The 21,762-nt window shown below is 39.1% G+C and overlaps 1 protein-coding gene across 1 annotated transcript; it reads right to left on the reverse strand.

Annotated features, from left to right (window-relative positions):
- Positions 1-1,454: 1,454 nt before the first annotated feature.
- LOC137383473 (SPRY domain-containing SOCS box protein 3-like) lies at positions 1,455-21,726 on the reverse strand. Its single transcript, XM_068056434.1, has 7 exons — positions 21,634-21,726; positions 12,536-12,681; positions 7,049-7,223; positions 5,850-6,037; positions 4,118-4,220; positions 3,237-3,362; positions 1,455-2,150 (listed from the first exon to the last, which is right to left on the reverse strand). The coding sequence occupies exons 2-7, from the start codon at positions 12,665-12,667 to the stop codon at positions 1,801-1,803; spliced, it is 1,074 nt and encodes a 357-aa protein (XP_067912535.1). The 5' UTR covers positions 12,668-12,681; positions 21,634-21,726; the 3' UTR covers positions 1,455-1,800.
- Between the last annotated feature and the right edge of the window lie 36 nt (positions 21,727-21,762).

The raw sequence follows: 21,762 nt of genomic DNA on the forward strand, positions 1-21,762 counted from the left end.
CCATGTACCAGACTAAAAACAAATGACCCACTGAAGCCAAATCTGCTGAAGCTGGGATTTGAACCAAAGCAATACATGAGGGGCTGTGACTAGTCAGCCCTGTCAGAAGCTGCAAGTTGTCAACAGAAACCTGCATTTCTATAGTACTTTTCAAACATTTAAAAAAAACAAAAACACTTCGAGGCTTGGGAGCCTGAATGGTTATGGAGACAGGTAGCTTTATACTATGTTTTTAATAACATCTCTTTAAATAACATATGCCTAATGGAAATTGAAGTTGCCAAATAGTTGCTGTGTAACTTACAATATACACAAAAGAAATTATAAAACTAGCTGAGGGAGGGGTGTAATTTCAGCACTATTAAGACAAAAAGTATTTGAATTATTCAATTTGAACATAATGGGATACAGATTGTAAGACTCAAGAAGTTAATGTTCAAGCATCACTCTTGCAGCTATAAAACTATTCCCAAATTGGTAAAACTGGGGAAATCTAATGTTAGACTTTTACTGTTCCTTCAGTTGGATAATCTGGAGTTCTGGTGTTCTCTAATGGAGAGATTCAAGTTGTGTAGCAGCAATTATACAATACACAGTGTCTACTGGACAATGACTCACTGACCTGAGCAAAGACAAATAGTGTATGCCAAGAGTAGCTTGTGACCATTATCAAAAATCTCAAACAGCTGATGACCATGCCAGACAGCTTTGGCAGAAATACCTAGAATTCCTGCAACTCTGTCCTATTTCTCATAATAGGAAAGGGTCCAAGTAATCTCAAATGAAATACATCAATATATTTGCTCATTCAGAACGTGTTATCAAATGCAGCTTAAAATAGGAATATATAGTTTTCCATCATAGCCATTGGCAGCCAGATTCTGCTCACATATTTCAGTACATCTGTACACCACACTATTAGGGTTAAACCCAGATTCGAATTTCATTTAAAAAAAAGTCACTTAACATTAAAGTTGACCTTGGTACTGATTTTAATTATTTGTTGCACTTCATCCAAACTTTACCAAAGTTTCCCTCCAACCAGTGAAGGAAGTTACTTTCTTGCTTGGCTAGGACTCCACACAGAGAGTACATGCCTTCCTATAGTTCATCCAAAAAACATAAATGCAATTATAAGCCTTGGTCATCATTATCGCAAGCTATGACACAGAAAGATATCACAACCAATCTTGTCCTCACTTGAAGTCACATATACACTTAAAGCAGGGCTCACTAGATAGTTATTAGGAATAGGAATCTTGGTTCGTTTTTCCCTATTAACTCAAAGCCAGCGCAGCCAAATTTAGCACCCTACCTTTGCCCCAGCTCACAGAGCATAGACAAGAAATCAAAAAAAAAAAGACGACCTTCCTGGTCTAGGTGGCTCAACCATCAAAAGTAGATTTTGAAATTTACTTTGGGGGTGGGGGAAGAAAAAGAAACATGCAATAAAATATTTTAGACAAGCTGAATATTTAATAGTTTTAGGTGATAGCACTAAATGACCTACAAAAAGCCAAAAATTAGATTGAAAAAATCTTGAAGAACACAGGTACTTTATTCAGAAGAATGTCTTCGGCCATCATCTAGCACTTCTGCCAATCCCAGTTCACAGGTAACACAATCCCCAATAGTTTGGTGCGAGGAGCTAGAAGCATTAAAAATGAAATTGGGAGCTTTGATCATCTTGCATTTGGCTCATCATGTAGTAGTACTGGTCCATGTCCATACTAAGTATTGCAGCTGTGGCAGTTAAAATTGTAGTCATGATTTAAAAAGAGAAATTAACCAGTACGAGTGTTAAGTCCGCCGACATCTTTTTCGTTGGCATGCTTCAGCATCTACTGAGGAAGAACTATCGGAATCGCTGCCTGATGAGCTGCACGTGGCCTCTTTGCCACTGCCTTCATGATTCATAGCGAGGACCCAACCCAATCGATTGCGTAACATGCGTTTCAGACCTGGGGGCAGGGGAAGAACCTCCAATTTGTCATTGTGATCAGGCAATAGTTGTCGGAGCCGCAGACAGCAGAGGTACTGGAGAGAGGTTGGGGAAAAACAAGATCGAATCACTTTCATACTGCTCCTCGCTGCAGTTGAGCAAACCATTGGGAAGAACTTCTTGTTTTGCAGCTTCGTAGCTGCAACTCCTTTATAAAGGGAAAAAACACTTGTTAATGCCAGCCAGGCAAACTCCATTACTGCTATTCATCATTTCACAATACAGCAATATTTTAAACTATTGAAAACTCATGCCAAATTCAAACTGCTGCTCAAATATCACCATGGTGTAATTTGGTTTGGCCAGATCTAGCGGCCAGAAAAGGAAAAAAAAATCCCTTTTTAAAAATTCAGGGTAAATATGGCTGATTTTAGAATCGAAAAGCATCATGTTATTGGCCAGTAACCATACAATAGGATGCTTTGAGAATAGAGATTATGTCTCAACATTTAACATAACAATCAAAAAATAAGTTGGAAAAACATTTCCCTGTCAAACCTTGTAAATTACAAAAGAACAAGAAGCAAGGGCAAACATTTACTGCTAAGACCTTAAAATTGCTATCTGTATAATATAATTTGGAGAAAATAATTTCTACAGAAAATAAAGAATTAAGCAGTACCCCGTGTATAAGTCTCAAATTTGGGCCGGTGCAAGTGGCTTATATTGGCAGTGAGATTGAAAATTGGTACTTCATGCAATTTTCCACTGTGATATATTTATTTAACTTTTAAATGAATTTCAAAGCTGTTCTTTTGGTTGATTTCAGGTCTATGGTGATATAGCAAGCTAAGAGCAAGAGTTTTTTTTAATATATAAAGCATTTTCTACGAAATGCCAAATCATTAGAAAGGCCTGGTGGTAATTTGGAATGCACACCACTTTGATCTCTGACTTCCAGTATAAAATCCAAGAGCGCTGCAGCATGAAATTACCATTTGCGGAATCCTACCCATTTAACATTTACAATTACTACTGGAGTGCGTTTGCAGATTTAATTTTAAAAAAAAGTAACCCCCCCAAAACACCTTAATGTCTTGTAACATAATCTAGATCATTGCACACTATATTTTAAATAAACCACCTATTTTTAAACAGGTGTTTTCGTATTAGGTCACAGTTTGCAACAATAGGTCAGCATCCAATCATCCAAATTAACTTCAAATATATTAAACATTTCAATTCATGAACACTAGGCAAGATAAAATTCCCACAGTATAAAACTAAATCATACCTATACATTTTCTATTTTTGAAGAATGTCAGGGTACCATGCCAGGTATCCAAATGAACACCTATGATGGAGCCTTGCCCAAATCTGGTTGAGAAGTGAATCTTGGCACCTTTGTGATGTAGTACACCTACAATAAACAAATTATAGATTTACACATTTATAATACATGAAGACAAATCTATTCATTCAAAATGATCTGTCACATATACAGGATATTCAAATAAAGTAGCTTTTAGAAAGCATTTGAATGCAACAAACTCTGATGGACATTAGAGGTTTAAAAACTTAGGATGGTTTCAAAGATCTTGGTCGAGTCCAAAGCGTATTGAGTTTCAAGATTGCCTTTAGTCTGACGTTTGCATGTGGAAATTGGATCCTTGTCTCAAACTTCAAAAATTGCACCAAGAAAGAAAAACAGGGTACATGCAAAACATTTTGCACTGAGTCAATCCTGTTTGCACAAAATTCCAGTATGGACACTAAGAACAATTTCACTTCCTTTTCCCAATTTGTTCCCAGCTTTGTGGCCACAATTTTTATTTCTCCATTTCCAGGCATCATCTTATTTATCTTTCCTTATGGGCATCTGAATCTCAAGATTTATACACATCATCCAAAGCATTGGTGAAACAGCTCGATCAGTAGGGGAAAAGCAGCTCCTTCCACAGCTGAAACTTTGTCCTTGGCTGGAAGTAGAATACAGAAACTGGCACAGGTTCAAGAAAACGTGCAATTACATCCTCAAGCACGGTTTATACTCTTGATGGTCAAAACACCATACAAATCACATTCAAGTTAAATTGAGAACTGGTATTCGCTTTGAAAAATGACCAAAAACAAGCAAAAAGTACCCTATTTCTAAATATTCCAGAAGAGTAGTACCTGTATAGGAGAGACCCCAACTGTTTTCATCCTTTCCCAGTAAGCTGCAAAAAGTATGACGGAATTTGTCCAGTTTGACATCAGTTGTTCCTATTCCTACCATCTAAATAGTGCACAAAAATAAAAGACAAGTCAAATGCATCAACTTACGCAAAGTAAATAGTCTCAATGGTTAGAGATGCCATGAACATATTCAAAAAGAATGTTCTTGTAAATAATGCTGCTTATCGGTGACCACAGCAATTCTTTCTCCTGCACGTTTTCTCAACATAAATATTAACTACACTAAACGAAACAAATTAATGTCACAATGGATAGATTAAATAATGTTCAAGAAGCTATTAGATCAAGAGATCAGATCATCAACACAAGGTTGTATCACCTCAGTCATGAAAACTTTACTTAATCTCAAAGTTTCAAGTCTAGCCATTCATTACAAAATGTAAATTGAACCCAATGGCCAGCTTTCTGTAATGTGAAAGTTAACACTGAACAGAGTCAGCTCAACTTGAGTAACAGTCACCGTTTAGAATAATTTTAAATATTAATTTGATGGATCTTCAACTTTGGTACCAAATGGTTGGATTGTTTCGTTTGACCAAATCTGTATTGCTGTGTCGCCGAAAAGACTTTTGAACTCAGTTCAAAAGTCTTTCAGTCTCCACTTCAGCCCTGACAGGTCTCTGACATGTTAACCTATAACCCACCTGGTCTCTTTCAGACGCCAACAGATCTGCTGTACAACAGTCTCCACCAGTTAAAAATCAGCTATGTTTAAAACCATGCAATGATATCAAATCGGCCAAAAAGCACCAATTTCTATTATATCAATTATACAGTTGCCACTTAGAGTGTTAAGCATTGTGTATTTCAGGCAGAAGCAGTCATCCAGTGAGCAGTTTGCACCTTAAAGTGCAAGAATTTCCTTGTATACATTAATCCTCTAACAGGTAGCCAGTTACAGCTTACACCACTCAATGACTGCATTAACATGTTCAAGTAATAAACAGCATTTCCTTATGGTCCAATTACCCATGTGTACTTAATCCCATCCATGTGCTTTGGGGTTACAGCTCCAATTGTGATTTGCTAGACTTGTTCAATAGAAGTCAATATCCTTTAAACTAGCCAACACTAAGTGGTGGGGACTGTATATTTATTTTTATTTCATTCACTTGAGCAAGCCACATGAGTGAGTGAACGCATTGTTTTGCCAGAGTGCAATTAGAGCTTTTAAAGATCATCCCATTCTGGCCAGATAGGGATGAGTGGAGAACAGGACATTCATGACACAGAAGACCGTAATCAATAAATTTATATAGGGAAAAAAATGTTCCAGTAGGAACAGAGTTAAAGGATTGATAAACAGTGACACAGAATAGTTTCAGGAACTGCTTAAAAAGACAATTTACTTTTTTTTCGAAAAAAAAGATACAGCATGATAGAAATATCAACTTAACATTAGCAATAAAGTGAAGATAAGCATTCACAAGAAAGGAAACTGAACACGTGCAAAACTGGTTACCAAACCCCAGATCCCAGCTTTTATCAAATACAGAAAGACTTTTAGTGCTGCACAACATAGCAGTATCTTTCATTACTGTACACAATTCCCTTCAGTAAGAAGTCACCATCTTTCCTGAAAGGAACCATGTGTAAATTAAATCAGTTACCAGATAATAGTAATGTAATATCACACCCATATTCTTCTACTAAGTTTTACTGCACCTACCATGTCTGTACCATATACAGGGGAAGTCATCTTTATTTCCCAGAAGTGTTGACCTTCACTCATTTCCTTGTCCCCACGAATGGCTGCTGTTCCGCAACTGTAATCCATGTGGAAATTCACTTCTCTGTTCTCACAGCTCAGCAGGGTAGCAGAGGACTTGGTCGAATCATCCCACATCCATTCAAAATCTGCAGGGAGGCATTTTATTTTTTTTGTTTTTAAAAAGTCTTAGTTACCATTACCACTATCATGTTTACTCATTTTAACAGGATCAAAAGGAGTTGACATTATTTGTGATGAACCGAAGCTCTTTCCATGCAAATTTAAAAAGGACACACATTTACAAGTTTAGGGTGGAGGAGCAGGAAAGAGTACTTTTAAAAAAATTCTCAAATCACCACATAGTTATCAGAATATTTTCCATGAATCAACTGTTTGAACAATTTGGAAAACCTGTAGTGGTTCCATTCCAACTACTTGTCCTTCAGCAAGTGAAAGTTACTCAGTGTCAAAGCTGTAAAGCCAAACACATAGAACACATCGACTTTATCTGTATATTCCATGACAACCAAAGTCAACACATTTTTTAAAATGTCAATAAGTCTAGGCTCATCTACACTAGAATATGGATCAAACAGATAATGGAGTGATTTGTTGGCTGCAGACTTATACAGCTCAGATTTATGCTATAATTGCTATTAGAACTCAGATTAAATTTCATCTTGAAACTCATATCTAATATTCTCCAATTTGTCCATTTGAGGGCAGATCCAGCAGTTATAGTTAAAATTGAAGTACTGTTCAAAATGACACCAGGGATTCCCTTAAAATCGTTAAAAGGTGTAAACCATACTGAAAACCAGCTACGTTACAACATATCACAACCACGTTTTGACTAAGTTGACTGCTGCACCTCAATTTGGGTCAGTAGGAACCACACTTTACTAAAGTTAATACAACTTATTTCAGAAACAAATACTGCAAATTTACTAATTGTCACAGATCTGTTGACTCATTTCTTAAAAGTCCTGATCAATAGTGTGATGAATTCTGATGCTGTAACTCTGAAAGAACTTCAGTGATAAAGTAGGAGGATTAAGCATCCACATGATCAGTTTACATTCCCTATGCACTTATAAACTGCTATAATCTTACGGTGCTACCAAATCCCTAAAAAAAAAGACAATTTTTACTCTTACATTCATCTTCCTCTCCACAGTGACAATCCTTCATGCGATGGAAACTGCGCATACCACCACAATATCGGGTGTCACTTTGGCTTACACAGTCACAGTAAGATTCCCCTGTCACAGGTAATGCTGTTGGGATCGATGGCGGCAAATGGAATTCTGGTTCAGAATCGGAGTCGCTGTGCTTTAAGATATGAAATAGAATCCACATAAAAATGTGTTCATGGAATGACCTCACCAACACCAAATTTTTGCACAAATTAATTAATTGTTACAGAACCTTGAACAGCTTTTCCAACAAGCATTCCTTATTTTGCAACAGCAAATTTTAACCTTTATAGCTCTATCACTGACTAAGATTTCCTAAAATCTGCATAACAATTAGATATGAACTGAAAACCGACCCATTATTTGATTGGGTGGAATGAAAAGAATGAATGGTGAGGTTTCTAAATAAGAAGAGGTCAGTGAAAATCATTTTTTGCCCAGGAAGATGCCAGACAAGGCTTCTCAGCATTTCTCATCCTAAAAACTACACTTCAAGTATGGCTACAAAAGGAGCAACAATTTTCACCTTGTTGCAGGAGAGGTGTAAGAAAAAAGGTAATAATAGTAGGGGATTTCAACTTTCCCAATATTAACTGGGATAGTCTCAGTGCAAAAAGCTTAAAGGGGCAGGATTCTAAAAGTGCATCCAGGAGCACTTTTTGAGACAGCACGTAGAAAGTCCTACAAGAGAAGGGGCGGTACTGGACCTAATCTTAGGGAATGAAGCCGGACAAGTGGTAGAAGTGTCAGTGGGGGAGCATTTCTGGATAGTGACCATAACTCTAAAGTAGTTATGGAAAAGGACAAAGATGGACCATAAATAAAAAGGTACTGAATTGGGAGGGGGGTGGAAAGAAGGCCGATTTCAATATACCAGAACAGGATCTGGCCAAAGTGGACTGGGAGCAGCTACTTGTAGGAAAGTCTACATCAGACCAGTGGGAGTCATTCAACAAGGAAATACCTGAGTTCAGGGCCAACATGTTCCCGTAAAAGGTGAAGGGTAGGACCAACAAGTCCAGGAAACCCTGGATATCAAGGGATATATACAGAATTGGATAAAGAAAAAAAAAAAGAGGCTTATGGCAGATTCAGAGGGCTGAAAACAGCAGAGGCCCTAGAGGAGTATAGAAAGTGTGTGTCAGGGGGAGAGGGGGGGAGAGGCACTTTAAAAAAAAATAGGAGAGCGAAGAAATATTGGCAGGCAAGATAATGGAAAATCTCAAGGCGTTTTATAAGTATAAAAAACTGGCAAGAGGATAACCAGGGAAAAAGTGTAGGGCCCATTAGGGACCAAAGTGGCAATGTGTGTGTGGAGCCAGAGGACTTGGGTGAGGTTTTAAATGATTACTTTTCATCTGTGTTCACTATGGAGAAGGATGATGTAGGTGTAGAGATCAGGGAGGGGGATTGTGATATAATTCAACAATACCTCTTCCCTTTCAATGCTAATTTAACAGTTTTAGCGAGCTTAAAAGTAGATAAATCCCCAGGCCCAGATGAGATGTTTCCCAGGCTGTTGTGTGAGGCAAGGGAGGAGATTGCAGGGGCTCTGACACAAATTTTCAAATCCTCTCTGGCCACAGGAGAGGTGCCAGAGGACTGGAGGACAGCAAACGTGGTACCATTATTCAAGAAGGGTAGTAGGGATAAACCAGGTAATTACAGGCCTGTGAGTCTAACATCAATGGTAGGGAAACTATCGGAAAAAGTTCTGAGACAGAGGATTAATCTCCACCGGAGAGGCAGGGATTAATCAAGGATAGTCAGAATGGCTTTGTCAGGGAGAGATCATGTTTAACAAATTTGATTGAATTTTGAGAGGAGGTGACAAGATGTGTAGATGAGGGTAAAGCAGTTGATGTAGTCTACGTGGACTTCAATAAGGCTTTTGATAAGATCCCGCATGGGAGATTGGTCCATGGGATCCAGGGCAATTTGGCAAACTGGATCCAAAATTGGCTTAGTGGCAGGAGGCAGAGGGTGATGGTTGAAGGTTGTTTTTGCAATTGGAAGCCTGTGACCAGTGGTGTACCACAGGGATCGGTGCTGAAACCCTTGCTGTTTGTAGTGTACATTAATGATTTAGATGTGAATATAGGAGGTAGGATCAGTAAGTTCGCAGATGACACGAAAATTGGTGGTATCATAAATAGCCTTAGATTACAGGACGATACAGATGGGCAGAGCAGTGGCAAATGGAATTTAATCCTGAGAAGTGTGAGGTGATGCAGTTTGGGAGGACTAACAAGGCAACGGAATATACAATGGATGGTAGGACCATAGGAATTACAGAAGGAAAGAGGGACCTTGGTGTACTTGTCCATAGATCACCGAAGGCAGCAGCACAGGTAGATAAGGTGGTTAAGAAGGCACATGGGATACTTGCCTTTATTAGCTGAGGCATATAATATAAAAGCAGGGAGGTTATGATGGAGCTGTATAAAATGCTAGTTAGGCCATAGCTGGAGTACTGTGTCCAGTTCTGTTCGCCACACTATAGGAAGGAAGGATGTGATTGCACTGGAGAGGGTGCAGAGGAGATTCACCAGGATGCTGCCTGGACTGGAGCATTTCAGCTATGAAGAGAGACTGGATAGGCTAGGGTTGCTTTCCTTAAAGCAGAGAAGGCTGAGGGGGGAAATCTGATTGAGGTATACAAAATTATGGAGGGGCATAGATAGGAAGAAACTTTTTCCCTTAGTGGAGGTGTCAATAACCAGAGGGATTAGATTTAAGGTAAGGAGCAGGAGGTTTAGAGGGGATTAGAGGAAAAAAATTTTCACCCAGAGGGTGGTTGGAATCTGGAAGTACACTGCTTGAAGGGGTGGTAGAGGCAGGAACCCTCACAACATTTAAGTATTTAGATGAGCATTCGAAACGCCATTGCATACAAGTCTACGGGCCTAGTGCTGAAAAATGGGATTAGAATAGATAGTGCTTGATGGCCAGCACGGATATGATGGGCCAAAGGGCCTGTTTTTGCTGTATAACTATGACAGCAGCTCACCTGCATCAGCTGCAAATAAATATATTGGTCTAGACCGGCACAGTGGTGCAGTGGTTAGCACTGCAGCCTCACAGCTCCAGCGACCCAGGTTCAATTCTGGGTACTGCCTGTGTGGAGTTTGCAAGTTCTCCCTGTGTCTGCGTGGGTTTCCTCCGGGTGCTCCGGTTTCCTCCTACATGCCAAAGACTTGCAGGTTGATAGGTTAATTGGCCATTATAAATCGCCCCTAATATAGGTAGGTGGTAGGGAAATATAGGGACAGGTGGGGATGTGGTAGGAATATGGGATTAGTGTAGGATTAGTATAAATGGGTGGTTGATGGTCGGCACAGACTCGGTGGGCTGAAGGGCCTGTTTCAGTGCTGTATCTCTAAACTAAACTAAAACATAAAAATCACATTTTCAAAAAAGCAGCATGTCTTGTATAAACTATGCTAACTTCACTGGTTAACACCATTGTCACAGTGGATAATTGCTATATTTCTGAATTATGTCTCTTCTGCTTTCAATAATGTATTGGACAATCAGAAACTTGTCAAGAACACAGAAGTTACGTTCCACAAATTATTTAGCAATAAATTGTTTTAGCGGTGGATTTCCAAGAACTTCGAAATATTTTGTTAAATATTCAAATTTACTACAGAAAAAAATTTGATTAATCCAGAATACCAAAATCATATAAAATTGTTCATCATTCCATTTCTAGTCAAAACAAATCTGTCATACTAGCTTCTACTGAATCAAGAGACTAAAGTTACAGTTTACAGTATAAGTTAAAGCTAGATGCTGCCCTATAATTAGATATTGTTACGACCAAAAGGTAATTAGGGATGGGCAATAAATCCTGTCCTGGCCAGCGACGCCCACATCCCATAATAAATAAAAAAAGAAATGCACTGTTAATTCAGTCCCACTTCTCCACAGGTCATAGCATATGAATTTTCCCAACTACCCAAGAATAGCCAATTAAACACTATTTGTCCCCCAAAACAAAGCACACTATCCAGGTTTCTTTAAAAAAACATTATCTATTTTAGAATAATTAGTCTTAACCACTAATGAGATAAATCTACATATATATGAAAGCTCTTTATTTCCCTAGTCCTTATGCACATACACACACACAAAAAGTTAACTGGGAAAAAAGGGTTTTGGTTTACAGTTGTTTTAGGAATAGAAGGAATAATAAAATATCAGTTGGTCACATTCAGGTATGAAATGCTTTGGTTGGGTGAGGTGTCCCAGAGTCAAATAGTCGGATGCCACTCCAAGTCTCTCCAGGCGAGGTTGATAAACAGTCTGTGATGGGTAGGTGTTCAAGGCAATTCGACTACAGCAGGTGTCACATAGGTCTTTCAGCAGTGATGTAGCAACAGGTGTGCTTAGGACTTACAGCAGCAGTACAGCAGTAGAAGCCTTCTTCAGGTTCCAGGATTTCCCAAAACACAGGATGGAACAGGAAGCACACTGGATTCAGGAATTCTTAAGAGACAGGAGGCAATATAAATCTGCCACCTTTCAAATACAGGATTTCTTTTCAAGAGATGCAAGTTTCTTTTATGAGAGAGGTCTTTTTCTCTAGTCTCCAGGCAGGTCATGTCTAAGTTTCAAAATTTCAAATGTCTGCTCTTTGTCCAACTCACTGTTTTTTTAAAAAAGGGTCCAAAACAAAAGTAGACCTTCCTAAGCTGATGTCAATCTCAGTGTCTCCCCTGTCAAAGTGTTGCTCTGAGGTGGTCAAAAACCCTTGGCTGGCTTCCTTGAAACTGCTTGCTTTTCCTATTCTTATATACAAAGTCAACATACAAAAATTTCAGCTATTGACAGATGTCCATGTCCACTGAAAATCCTTTTTTCAGATTTTTTAAAAACACAGAATTCTAAGATTTAGTACAAAAATAAAACCTCTTGATTCAAGTCAAATGCACTTGAAGTGGATCATTCTATAATTTTAATCAAAATTTGCATTTATAGGAAGCTGATGTCATAGAAATTGTTTACTAGGTTTATCAGGAAAGATTTGAAAAATTGTTAAAACAATTTCAAACTATAATAAAAAGTTACTCAACTGTTGAAAGCAGTGCACTTTTTTCCCCTGTGTGTGCAATGCTATCTTAAAACAATTCTGAATTCAGAATAAAGACACACACACACACAGTGTACCACGGTATCTCTAATATGTGCTTGCCCTTCTACGTAATCCAAGTCTATATCTAAAAGAGGAAAAGCACAGGGAATTGTATACGAAGCAACTCTGATCACCTAATGTTCGAGCATTAGGTCAGAGACTAGCAGATCAAAGTCTGATTCCTGTCCATACGGTTAGCACTACAACTGGCTTTAGCTATTAGGATATTAGAGATTGGAAGATCTTACTCCTTTGTACACTACCCAGTCTGTAAATAGGTTAGTAATTAAAAACTGGGTTATATTACCTACCTGACCATCTGAGTCATAGCCAGGGCCAGCACCTACTGACCCATCAGGCAATACCACAGCCACAGCATCAGCATCTCGAATGCCACTGTACACATACCGCCAGGCACGGTTATTCCTGGTACGACGAGACATGGCGCTCCTAAAACCTGCAACACAGTTACATTTGTACAATAAATTAGCCAAAGTATTGGACAGCTCTGGTCTTTAAGAAAAAAAAACTAAAAATTATTAGCCAGGTTTTATTAAAAGCCCAAGAAAACAATCTCCCAATTAAATCATTTTGATGGGATACTCTTAGAATCTGATTTTGCAGGAGACGCATTAAAAAAGTTCAAAAATTAGTTCAAGATAGAGCATGGCTACCCGACCCGAACCCGACGGGACCCAACGACACATGCCAGGTTCGCGTTGGGTTGGACACAGTGACAGCCAGGACGCCAAGGTGGGAAACACTCCACACTAGTCTGCAGTGAGTAATTCCATCCAAGGTAGAGCACAACCTCTTCAATAAAGTTGATTATATTCCAGTGGTCGGGTCGGGTTTCATTTGCAGACCCAAACCGGCCTTTAGTTCAAGATACACAAGATATTATGCAAATTAAATATTTAAACAAATCCAGATATCACGAAATTAGCATTGTAAAAAAAAATGGCAATAGATGTATATGCAGCATCCTGGGGGTCACATTCCCTGCTTTTCCATTTTTTATCCTGGCCCTCTTCTGCCCATTTTGGTTGAGTTGTGGGGGGGGGGGGGGGGGGGGGGTGGTGGCAGGGAGGGAAAAGGAGAAGAGGAAGAGTGTTAGAGGCTCACGAGTCCAATACAACCATCAGTTGTGGTTTGCATGAGAATCTGATTGTTTTAAAGGTCAGCTGCCTTTGTGGTGCTTAACATTTGCAATCTGACAATAGTGAAGTGAAAAGGTATTCCTTTGTGCATCAAGCAAATATAGATTCTCTTCACAGAAATTGCCTAATTATCACTGATCCATGATATAGACTTCTGTAGCGGCTGATGGTGCATTTTCAGTGGCTGAGTGTGCAAGACTGCATTCTCATTTTGATTCTAAAACTTTGTATTCAGAAGAGCTTTTCCAAGTGCTGAAAATGAAAAGCCATAGACAGTTATGGTTATTGAAATGATGATTGGATCTTCTTTTATATAGTTTGCCTGATTGATATGAGGGCTGTTTTGCTTGCTGGCAATATTACTGATCGAGATATGCATTGTTGATTTAGGATTCCCTGACAGACTTAAAATGTTGAAACACTGGTTGTGGTTTGTTTATTGGGTGCAAAGTCATTGTGAATTGTGGAAGTGGAATGAAATGAAGAATGAATGACTGCACATTTGATTGGTGACTCAGATTGAGCAACAATGCTGAATGTGAAGGCAAGCTGATATACAGCAGACCAAAGCGATCACTATTGTTTTGTTCCAAAACAAATATACTGAATAGGAAAGAAAATGCACTTGGATCCATCTTAAAAGATGGATATTTATTATACAGGTTTCCTTCCTCAAAGTTTGAGTAGGTCCGACATATGATCCCACCAAATCATACCACAAAAAGCAATTCTGCTGGTGAACCATGCAAAGTCAAAGGCACCCCTGACTGTCAGCATATCAGCAAATATATATAGTGTATAAATATATTGAGATCAGCAAATATAAATCAGAGCTGCATAATGACCAAAGAAAATCTAATCTGCTAAAAATGGAGGAATGTGGAGGGCTCTGCACATCCCAACGAAGAAAGCCAAAAGCAAATTGCCATGCAACAAGCACAGAAGTTTAAATGCTTAGGCATCCAACACAAACCAACTCCAGAAAAACCAGATCACAAAGCTGTACTCTATAGTACCAAGAATTTATAACCTATCCGAAAGAAGAAATCCATATTACCAGTCACATCTACCAAATATATCCTGGTATTAAAGCTGACAGTTACATCATGTTCTTGGATATTTAAATCCCCAATAAACCCCAAGAACTGAAAGGTGCTTTATGGGACACCCCTCTTGGGGAAAAAATGAAGGATAGGTCAGAAAGTTATATGCTAGCTAGTCTTACTTTAGTTGTTGGCAGACTGAGATATGGAATGAAAATACTAAGCAGTTGGAGTTATCAAGGCCAGTCAGTGCAAATTTCTAATGAGATGGTGCTTAAACAATTGTACTAATATTTGAACAAAACAAAAAGGATAAAAAAATGCAGTAAATATAGGTTTTCAAAATGCATTTCACACAGTACAAGAGATTTATGGCAGAGAGAACGACACATGGAATTACAGATTAAGATAATGATGCAGCAACAGAGATGGTTGGAGGGCAGAAAATGCAGGATAGGGATAAAATGACTTGCATTCATGACCACCTGACATCCTGAAGCACTTTACCACCAATGAAGTACTTTCTGAAGTGTAGTCACTGTTCTAATGTTGGAAACAATAGCCAATTTGCACACAGCAAGTTCCCACAAACATCAGCGCATAATGATCGTTGTTTTTGCGACTGATTGAGGGATAAATATTGGCCAGGACACGAGGGATAACTCCCCTGCTCTTGTTTTACATCCACTTGAGTGGGCAGACAAGGCCCTCGGTTTTACCTCTCATTCGAAAGACGCATCACTCTTTCAGTACTGCACTGCATCAGTCCTTTTGGGCTTGAGTCCTGAAGTAGGACCTTCTGACTCAGAGGAGAGTGTGCTACCAAATCAGCCATGGTTGACAGACAGTGTAAAGGAAACTTTGTTGGACTGGTAGTGATGTTTTAGCCATTTACACACATGAACTTGCCTTAGTAACCAAGAACAATTACTGAAAGTTGCCAATATCACCAAATTTTGGAGGGGGTGAGGGAGCAAGACAAATTATGATCAGGAATGAAATACTGCAGGACAATACAGAAAATGGAATTCAATCCAGAGAAGTGTGAGGTAATGCATTTGGGGAGGGCAAATAAAGCGAGGGAATACACAATAAAAGGGAGGATATTGTGAGGGGTAGAAGATGTGAGAGACCTTGGAGTGCATGTGCACAGATCCTAAAGGTGGCAGGACAGGTAGATAGAGTGAAGACAGCATATGGATTGCTTTCCTTTATTGTCCGAGGTATAGAATACAAAAGCAGGGATGTAATGCTGGAACTGTATACAACACTGGGTAGGCCACAGTTGGAGTATTGTGTACAGTTCTGGTCACCACATTACAGAAAGGACATAACTGCTCTGGAGATTTACAGATTTAGTAATACAGTACAGATTTACAAGAATGTTGCCAGGGCTTGAAAGTTGCATCTATGAGGAAAGATTGGATAGGCTAGGATTGTTTTCCCTGGAATTGAGGAGACTGAGGGGTACAAAATTATGAGGGGCCTAGATAGAGTAGACAGGAAGGACCCATTTCCCCTGGCGGGGAGGTCAGTTACCAGGGGACACAGATTTAAGGTGATTGGTAGAAGGATTAGGAGGGGACATGAGGAAAAATGTTTTCTCCCAGAGGGTGGTGGGTGTCTAGAACTCACCACCAGGAACGGTGGTGGAGGCAGAAACCCTCAATTCTTTTAAAAAGGTACCTAGACATGTACCTGACGTGATGTAACCTGTAAGGCTATGGACCAGGTACTGGAAGGTGGGATTAAATTGGGTGGCTAGTTTTTTCAGCTGACATGGACACGATAGGCTGAATGACCTCCTTCTGTGCTGTAATTGTTCCATGATTCTAATACAGATAAACTAGCAGGATGAGTTAAGAAGCTCAATGCAGAAAAATGTCAAGAAACTCAAAAGAAAAGCAAGGAAACAATGTTGAACACAAAACCTCAGTTATGCTACAGTTTAAAAAAAGATTATTCATGGGATGTGGACGTCGCTAGCTAGGCCAGCATTTATTACCCATCCCTAATTGCCCTTGAGAATGTGGTGGTGAGCAGCCTTCTTGAACCGCTGCAGTTCATGTGAGATAGGTACACCCACAGTGCTGTTAGGAAGGGAGTTCCAGGATTTTGACCCAGCGATAGTGAAGGAACGGCGATATAGTTCCAATTCAGGATAGTGTGGGGCTTGGAGGGGAACTTGAAGGTGGTGGTGTTCCCATGCATTTGCTATCCTTGTCCTTCCCGGTGGTAGAGGTTGCGGGTTTGGAAGGTGCTGTCGAAGGAGCCTTGGTGCGTTGCTGCAGTGCATCTTGTAGATGGTACATACTGCTGCCACTATGCATTGGCGGTGGAGGGAGTCAATGTTTGTGAATGGGGTGCCAATCAAGTGGGCTGCTTTGTCCTGGATGGTGTCGAGCTTTGAGTGTTGTTAGAGCTGCACCCATGCAGGCAAGTGGAGAGTATTCCATCACACTCCTGACCTGTAGCCAATATAGATGGCTGCTCCAGTTCAGTTTCTGGTCAATGGTAACCCCCAGGATTTTGATAGTGGGGGATTTAGCAATCGTAATGCCATTGAATGTCAAAGGGAGATGGTTAGATTCTCTCTTGTTTGAGATAGACATTGCTTGACACTTGTGTGGCGCAAATGTTACTTTCCACTTAGGATATCATCAAGCATGAAATGTTAATTGTGGAGCAACATTTAAGTTTTGGATTTTTTTCCTCCGTAGCTTAGAAGAGTGAGGGGGGTGGTGACTTGAAGACCTTCAAGATTACAAAGGACATATTAGGGTAAATTACAATTGATTGATATTGTTACTGTCTAACCAGTGAAAATAAGATCACAAAAATTTAAGGTTAAAAAACTTATTTGGACAGTGATTAGAATGTGAAATTCTATAATTATTGCAAAGTTCCCAAACTACTTTTAAAGAGAACTGGATGGCTGATTGATAAAGAGTAAGTAGCACAACAAGATTAGATAGCTTGTAAGGAAAAACACCATAGCAGACTTGATGGTCCAAAGTTTCTTCAACAGATTGCTTTAAACCATCGTGACTGAAATGAAGTCAGAATCTTTTTAAATTCATCTTGCATGTCAATTGAGAAAAATGTGGCTAAAGTAAACAATTTAAGCTCAGGAAAGAAAACTATGATTACATACAAGTATTAAGACTGAAAGAAGAAATTCTTAGAACAAGGAAACCAACAAGAGAAATGTTAATTGGATGCAGATCAGAAAAGGTAGGGAAAAGGGTTAATTTGTGAGGGACAACAAGGAAATGCCAGTCAGCAGTCACGCTGCTTAAGCATCCTAAATTTACTAATTAAAATCAGTTTAATGAGGGGACATTTTAATGCAAAAAAACCTTGCAAATCAGATTTTATTCCCTATATTACCATGTTTCTATATTAACTATTGTCAGGCAGCCATCATGCCTCAAAGCCTCGAGGCCTGATCTGTTCTACTGGGCTGTTTTTTCCAGTTTGCTGAATTTTCAGCTTCAAACCACAGCAAAATTAACAAAAGCTCCAATCTTTATTCAAATTTTTCATTACAGCAGAATCAAGTAGCTATTTGTTTGCATTCATTAACTTTGGTTGATTCCCTGCAGCTTAACCAGTAAATCTCTAGGTATGCCAAAATAAAAATATTGTAGCCCTTGACCAGATACCCGATAGAAATCTTGATAGCGCAGGAGTGCCACAACAAGCCATTAACCAACAGTCCAGGTGTCAGGTTCTCAGAATGGAAATCTAGTCATACGTAAAATTTGAATCCCTAATTTTATATGCTTACCATTAAACTATACAGCAATCTCCTAGCCTTGGAATAACCCCTCATTTCACTGGGAAGTTTATTCTGCCAGTCTGGACTGAGCTTAGGTCCAGATTTAGAAGTATTATATGGTCTTACTCAGTCCTCATTATATATAGTCCTGGTTAATTTCCCCTACCAATATATCTAAAGAAGCCTAGGTAACAGATTAAATTTGAAAACAAAGCCAGCCATAAAGACCAAGAGGGCAACAGAGAGGGGAACTGGCATTCCAGCAATTCAGGAATGACTTACATCCCCAAATACCAAAACTGGCCTAGTGGCAAGAAAGTGGCGTGACCGGAGAAAGGCAAAAGTAACTAACATCGTGGCACACTTGATTTTAAACTTTGATAGACAGGAGAAAAACTAAACGGTATGCAATGACCCTCCTTTTTGTGTCATGAAACTTTGTATTCATGGCCCACCATTGAACATCTCAGTTCACATAAAAGCAGCCAGGAGCCTCTCACAAGGTGAGAAGTAATGAATGGACATCCCTAACATTTCTCAAAACACCGTTGAATAAATGGAAAGAATTATTTGACGACAACTAATGACTGGGGGGGGGGGGGACTTGTAACCAGATTAAGAACTTTATGAACTATTTCAAGATGATGCTGGTCAGTCAATTAATGTTCCTCCCACAAATGAACACCCACTGAGCTGGATTGATCACTTTATCAATTATTGTTCAGACTCGTTCACAGTATGGTGACAAATAGCTTACTTTCACAATTCAACATCAGTCTGTAAGGAGGTACAGATCAGATGATTCCTGCTCTTCGAGAGACAGAAGCACCTCTCCAAGCAATGTCTTGATAACACCAAGCAAAAAAATGATGATCTAATTCAGGGAGAAATCTTTTTCATAAGTCAACTGGGAAGTTATTTGTGTTTAGTATTTTCCAGACTGCAAGAGCTCAACAGCTTGAAAACCTTAGCCAAGGTGGTGGAAGAGTCCACACAGGAGGAGGACAAGTGTAAACAAACTGAAGATATGTACATGAGTGGGGCTTCTCAGGTGACAGGTTCTTCCTAGACACAAGAGCTGGGTGTGGTGGAAGTTTGAAGATAGAGTTGAGGCTACAGCAGAAATCAGACAGAATAACAATCAGCCCATATAATCTCATTGTCTGGGTAGATTTGCGTGAGAGAAGGCAATAAATCCAAAACAGGTTCCTTAATTTAGCTTGCCTTGCTCCACCCCTAAGATTTAATGCCCTTTTAAAAGCCAAACAGCATTAGATTCACCAGGATCATTCCAGAGATGGGAAACTAAAGTTAGAGAGAGATTTCAGGTACAGAGGTTATTTCTATTGGAGTAGCGGAGGCCAAGAGGAGAGATTTATTTTAAAAAGTTTTGATGAAAGGGGTGGCGGAGGAAATAGAGGAAGATAATTTTCTCTTGTTAAGCAACATCCAGGGGCCATCAAATGAGGAGAAAAGTTAAGAAAATTCTTTAGAGTTGGAGCACAGACTGCTTTGCTATAAGTAGTTGAGGCAGAAATCTCTGCATCTTTTAAAAGGTAAAGGTGGATAAATATTTAAAACAAAAGTTACGAGGTTAGGGGAAGTACAAGACAGGGCAGAATTAACTCTAGACTGCTTTGGCAAAAGTAGATACTGAGAACACACTCTTTTTCAGCTGTAAACATTTAGAATTTGCTCATAGGAACACAAGTAGTAGAAGCAGGAGTAGACCATATAGCCCGTCGAGCCTGCATCACAATTCAATACTCATCAGCAACCATTACATCTTGCATGTACTTTTTAAATGTGAATCTATGCAAAATTTTGTTTATTTATTACCATGTCAAAGCTTGCACAAGGGAAGTTCCCACCATGAGAAAGGTCACACTATTTATCAATAACAAAAATATATAAATACATTTATGATTTCATTACAGTGAAGAGCAAAACTCTTCCAATATCCCATCTTTGGGCAAACTGTCAGGGTCAGATGAAACTAAGTTCTGACAGTCTCTAGTAATCATATCTAGATGGACTGATTCCATTAAAAAAGAAACTTACTTTAATGTGCACAGCACAGAAATAGATGGAAGAGTTAATAACAGCATTACATTGCAATTTTGATACAGAAATTCCACTCCATTAGAAAAGAAATATTCCCAAACCTTTAAAGAAATGTCAACTAGTCAGCATTTATTACATGGAAACTACCACTTTTTGATTCCCCAGGATCAATTTGTACACATCCAAAAAGGAGAAACATGACATATTGGGTCATATGTTTCAAATTTCTGAAGATGCCAATTGTTTGGTCCCACACCAATAGAATAATGATAAACCAGAAAAACTTTCAAAAGCAGCTCTGCAACATTATCAGGATAAAATTTCAAAAAAATAAAGCACTAACAACTCTACTAAATTACAATTCAGAAATTTAAGTCCAAGGACATCACAGTACCATCATCATACCTCAAGTCTCTGGTCTCATGGGCACATTAATTTTATTCTACAATACCACAATTTCTTGTTCAAGTGGACAACAGATAAGTTTGGATCTAAAACAACCCAGAAATATGATTGTTAAAAAGCTTGTAGGACTGACTTAATAACTGGAGTAAAATGAAATGCAACCGAGTAAATTCTAAAGGAAATTACACTACCCCTCTCTGAGAAATAGATCTACATTTTGTTGGAAGTATTATCGGAACTACTCAATTTCACAGACTCATCACCAGAGAAAAAAAAGTGAAGATAGCACATAATTGCGCACCCAAACCAAGAACAAAATAAAACTGACAGCTCATCTTCAACATAAATAACCTAGTCACATAGAAATAGCCGGGTTACGCACTCACCGCATAAATCAACGTATAAAAAGCTGCTCAGGTATGAATCGTGAACATTTAGTTTAATATACAGAAACTAAGCTGCAAGGGAGGGGAAAGAAATATCGGGAGTTCAGGCATTTGCACCACATAAGAAATGTGACTTGATAACATCGTACATTGTACGACTGTTGTGTAGTTAAACAATGTGCAATTGCTCGCTCTTGATCTATAACGAAAACCAGCCACAAAAAAAATCTTTTGTGCTTTGCATTGCATTCAGCCGTTTCCCTCCCTCTCCAAGTTTTATAATACAGGAGCGTGGAAGTTTATAGTGGAAGATAAACCCATTACAATGAATTATACCAGCTTGTTGAGGATTTTCCACACAATAGCTCAGTTTTACACAACAGGAGAAGAAACCTCAAACGCGACCCCGAGAGCGCGACACAAACCAGGGAAGCCTGCGAATCTAGCCCCTGGATCCTCAGGCCTCAAACCTCACACATTAATTAAAAACACCACAGAAAGCACCTCCATCTGCAAAAACTACTCCTCAGCAGCACCTTCTAAAAGGCTGTTTGTATCCAAGTTACCCACCTTGATTAACACCCTAACTGCCCCTCTCTCGCTTCCTGCCGTGACAACGACAAAGCTTCCACCCTATCGCTACTCGCTCAACCTAACGCGATTGTTTTTTTTCTACATAGGCTGCTTCTCAACCAAACT

This window comes from Heterodontus francisci, chromosome 24, assembly GCF_036365525.1.
Source record: "Heterodontus francisci isolate sHetFra1 chromosome 24, sHetFra1.hap1, whole genome shotgun sequence".
Lineage (NCBI taxonomy): Eukaryota > Metazoa > Chordata > Chondrichthyes > Heterodontiformes > Heterodontidae > Heterodontus > Heterodontus francisci.

Bases quoted from the DNA above. Each gene is read 5' to 3' on its own strand.
- LOC137383473 (XM_068056434.1), bottom strand. From the start codon at position 12,667: ATGTCTCGTCGTACCAGGAATAACCGTGCCTGGCGGTATGTGTACAGT. The intron at 6,038-7,048 runs GTAAGAGTAAAA...GCCTCCCTGCAG, and splicing joins CTGTGGAGAGGAAGATGAAT to ATTTTGAATGGATGTGGGAT. The intron at 3,363-4,117 runs GTACTACTCTTC...TGTTTATTGTAG, and splicing joins TTGGGGTCTCTCCTATACAG to GTGTACTACATCACAAAGGT.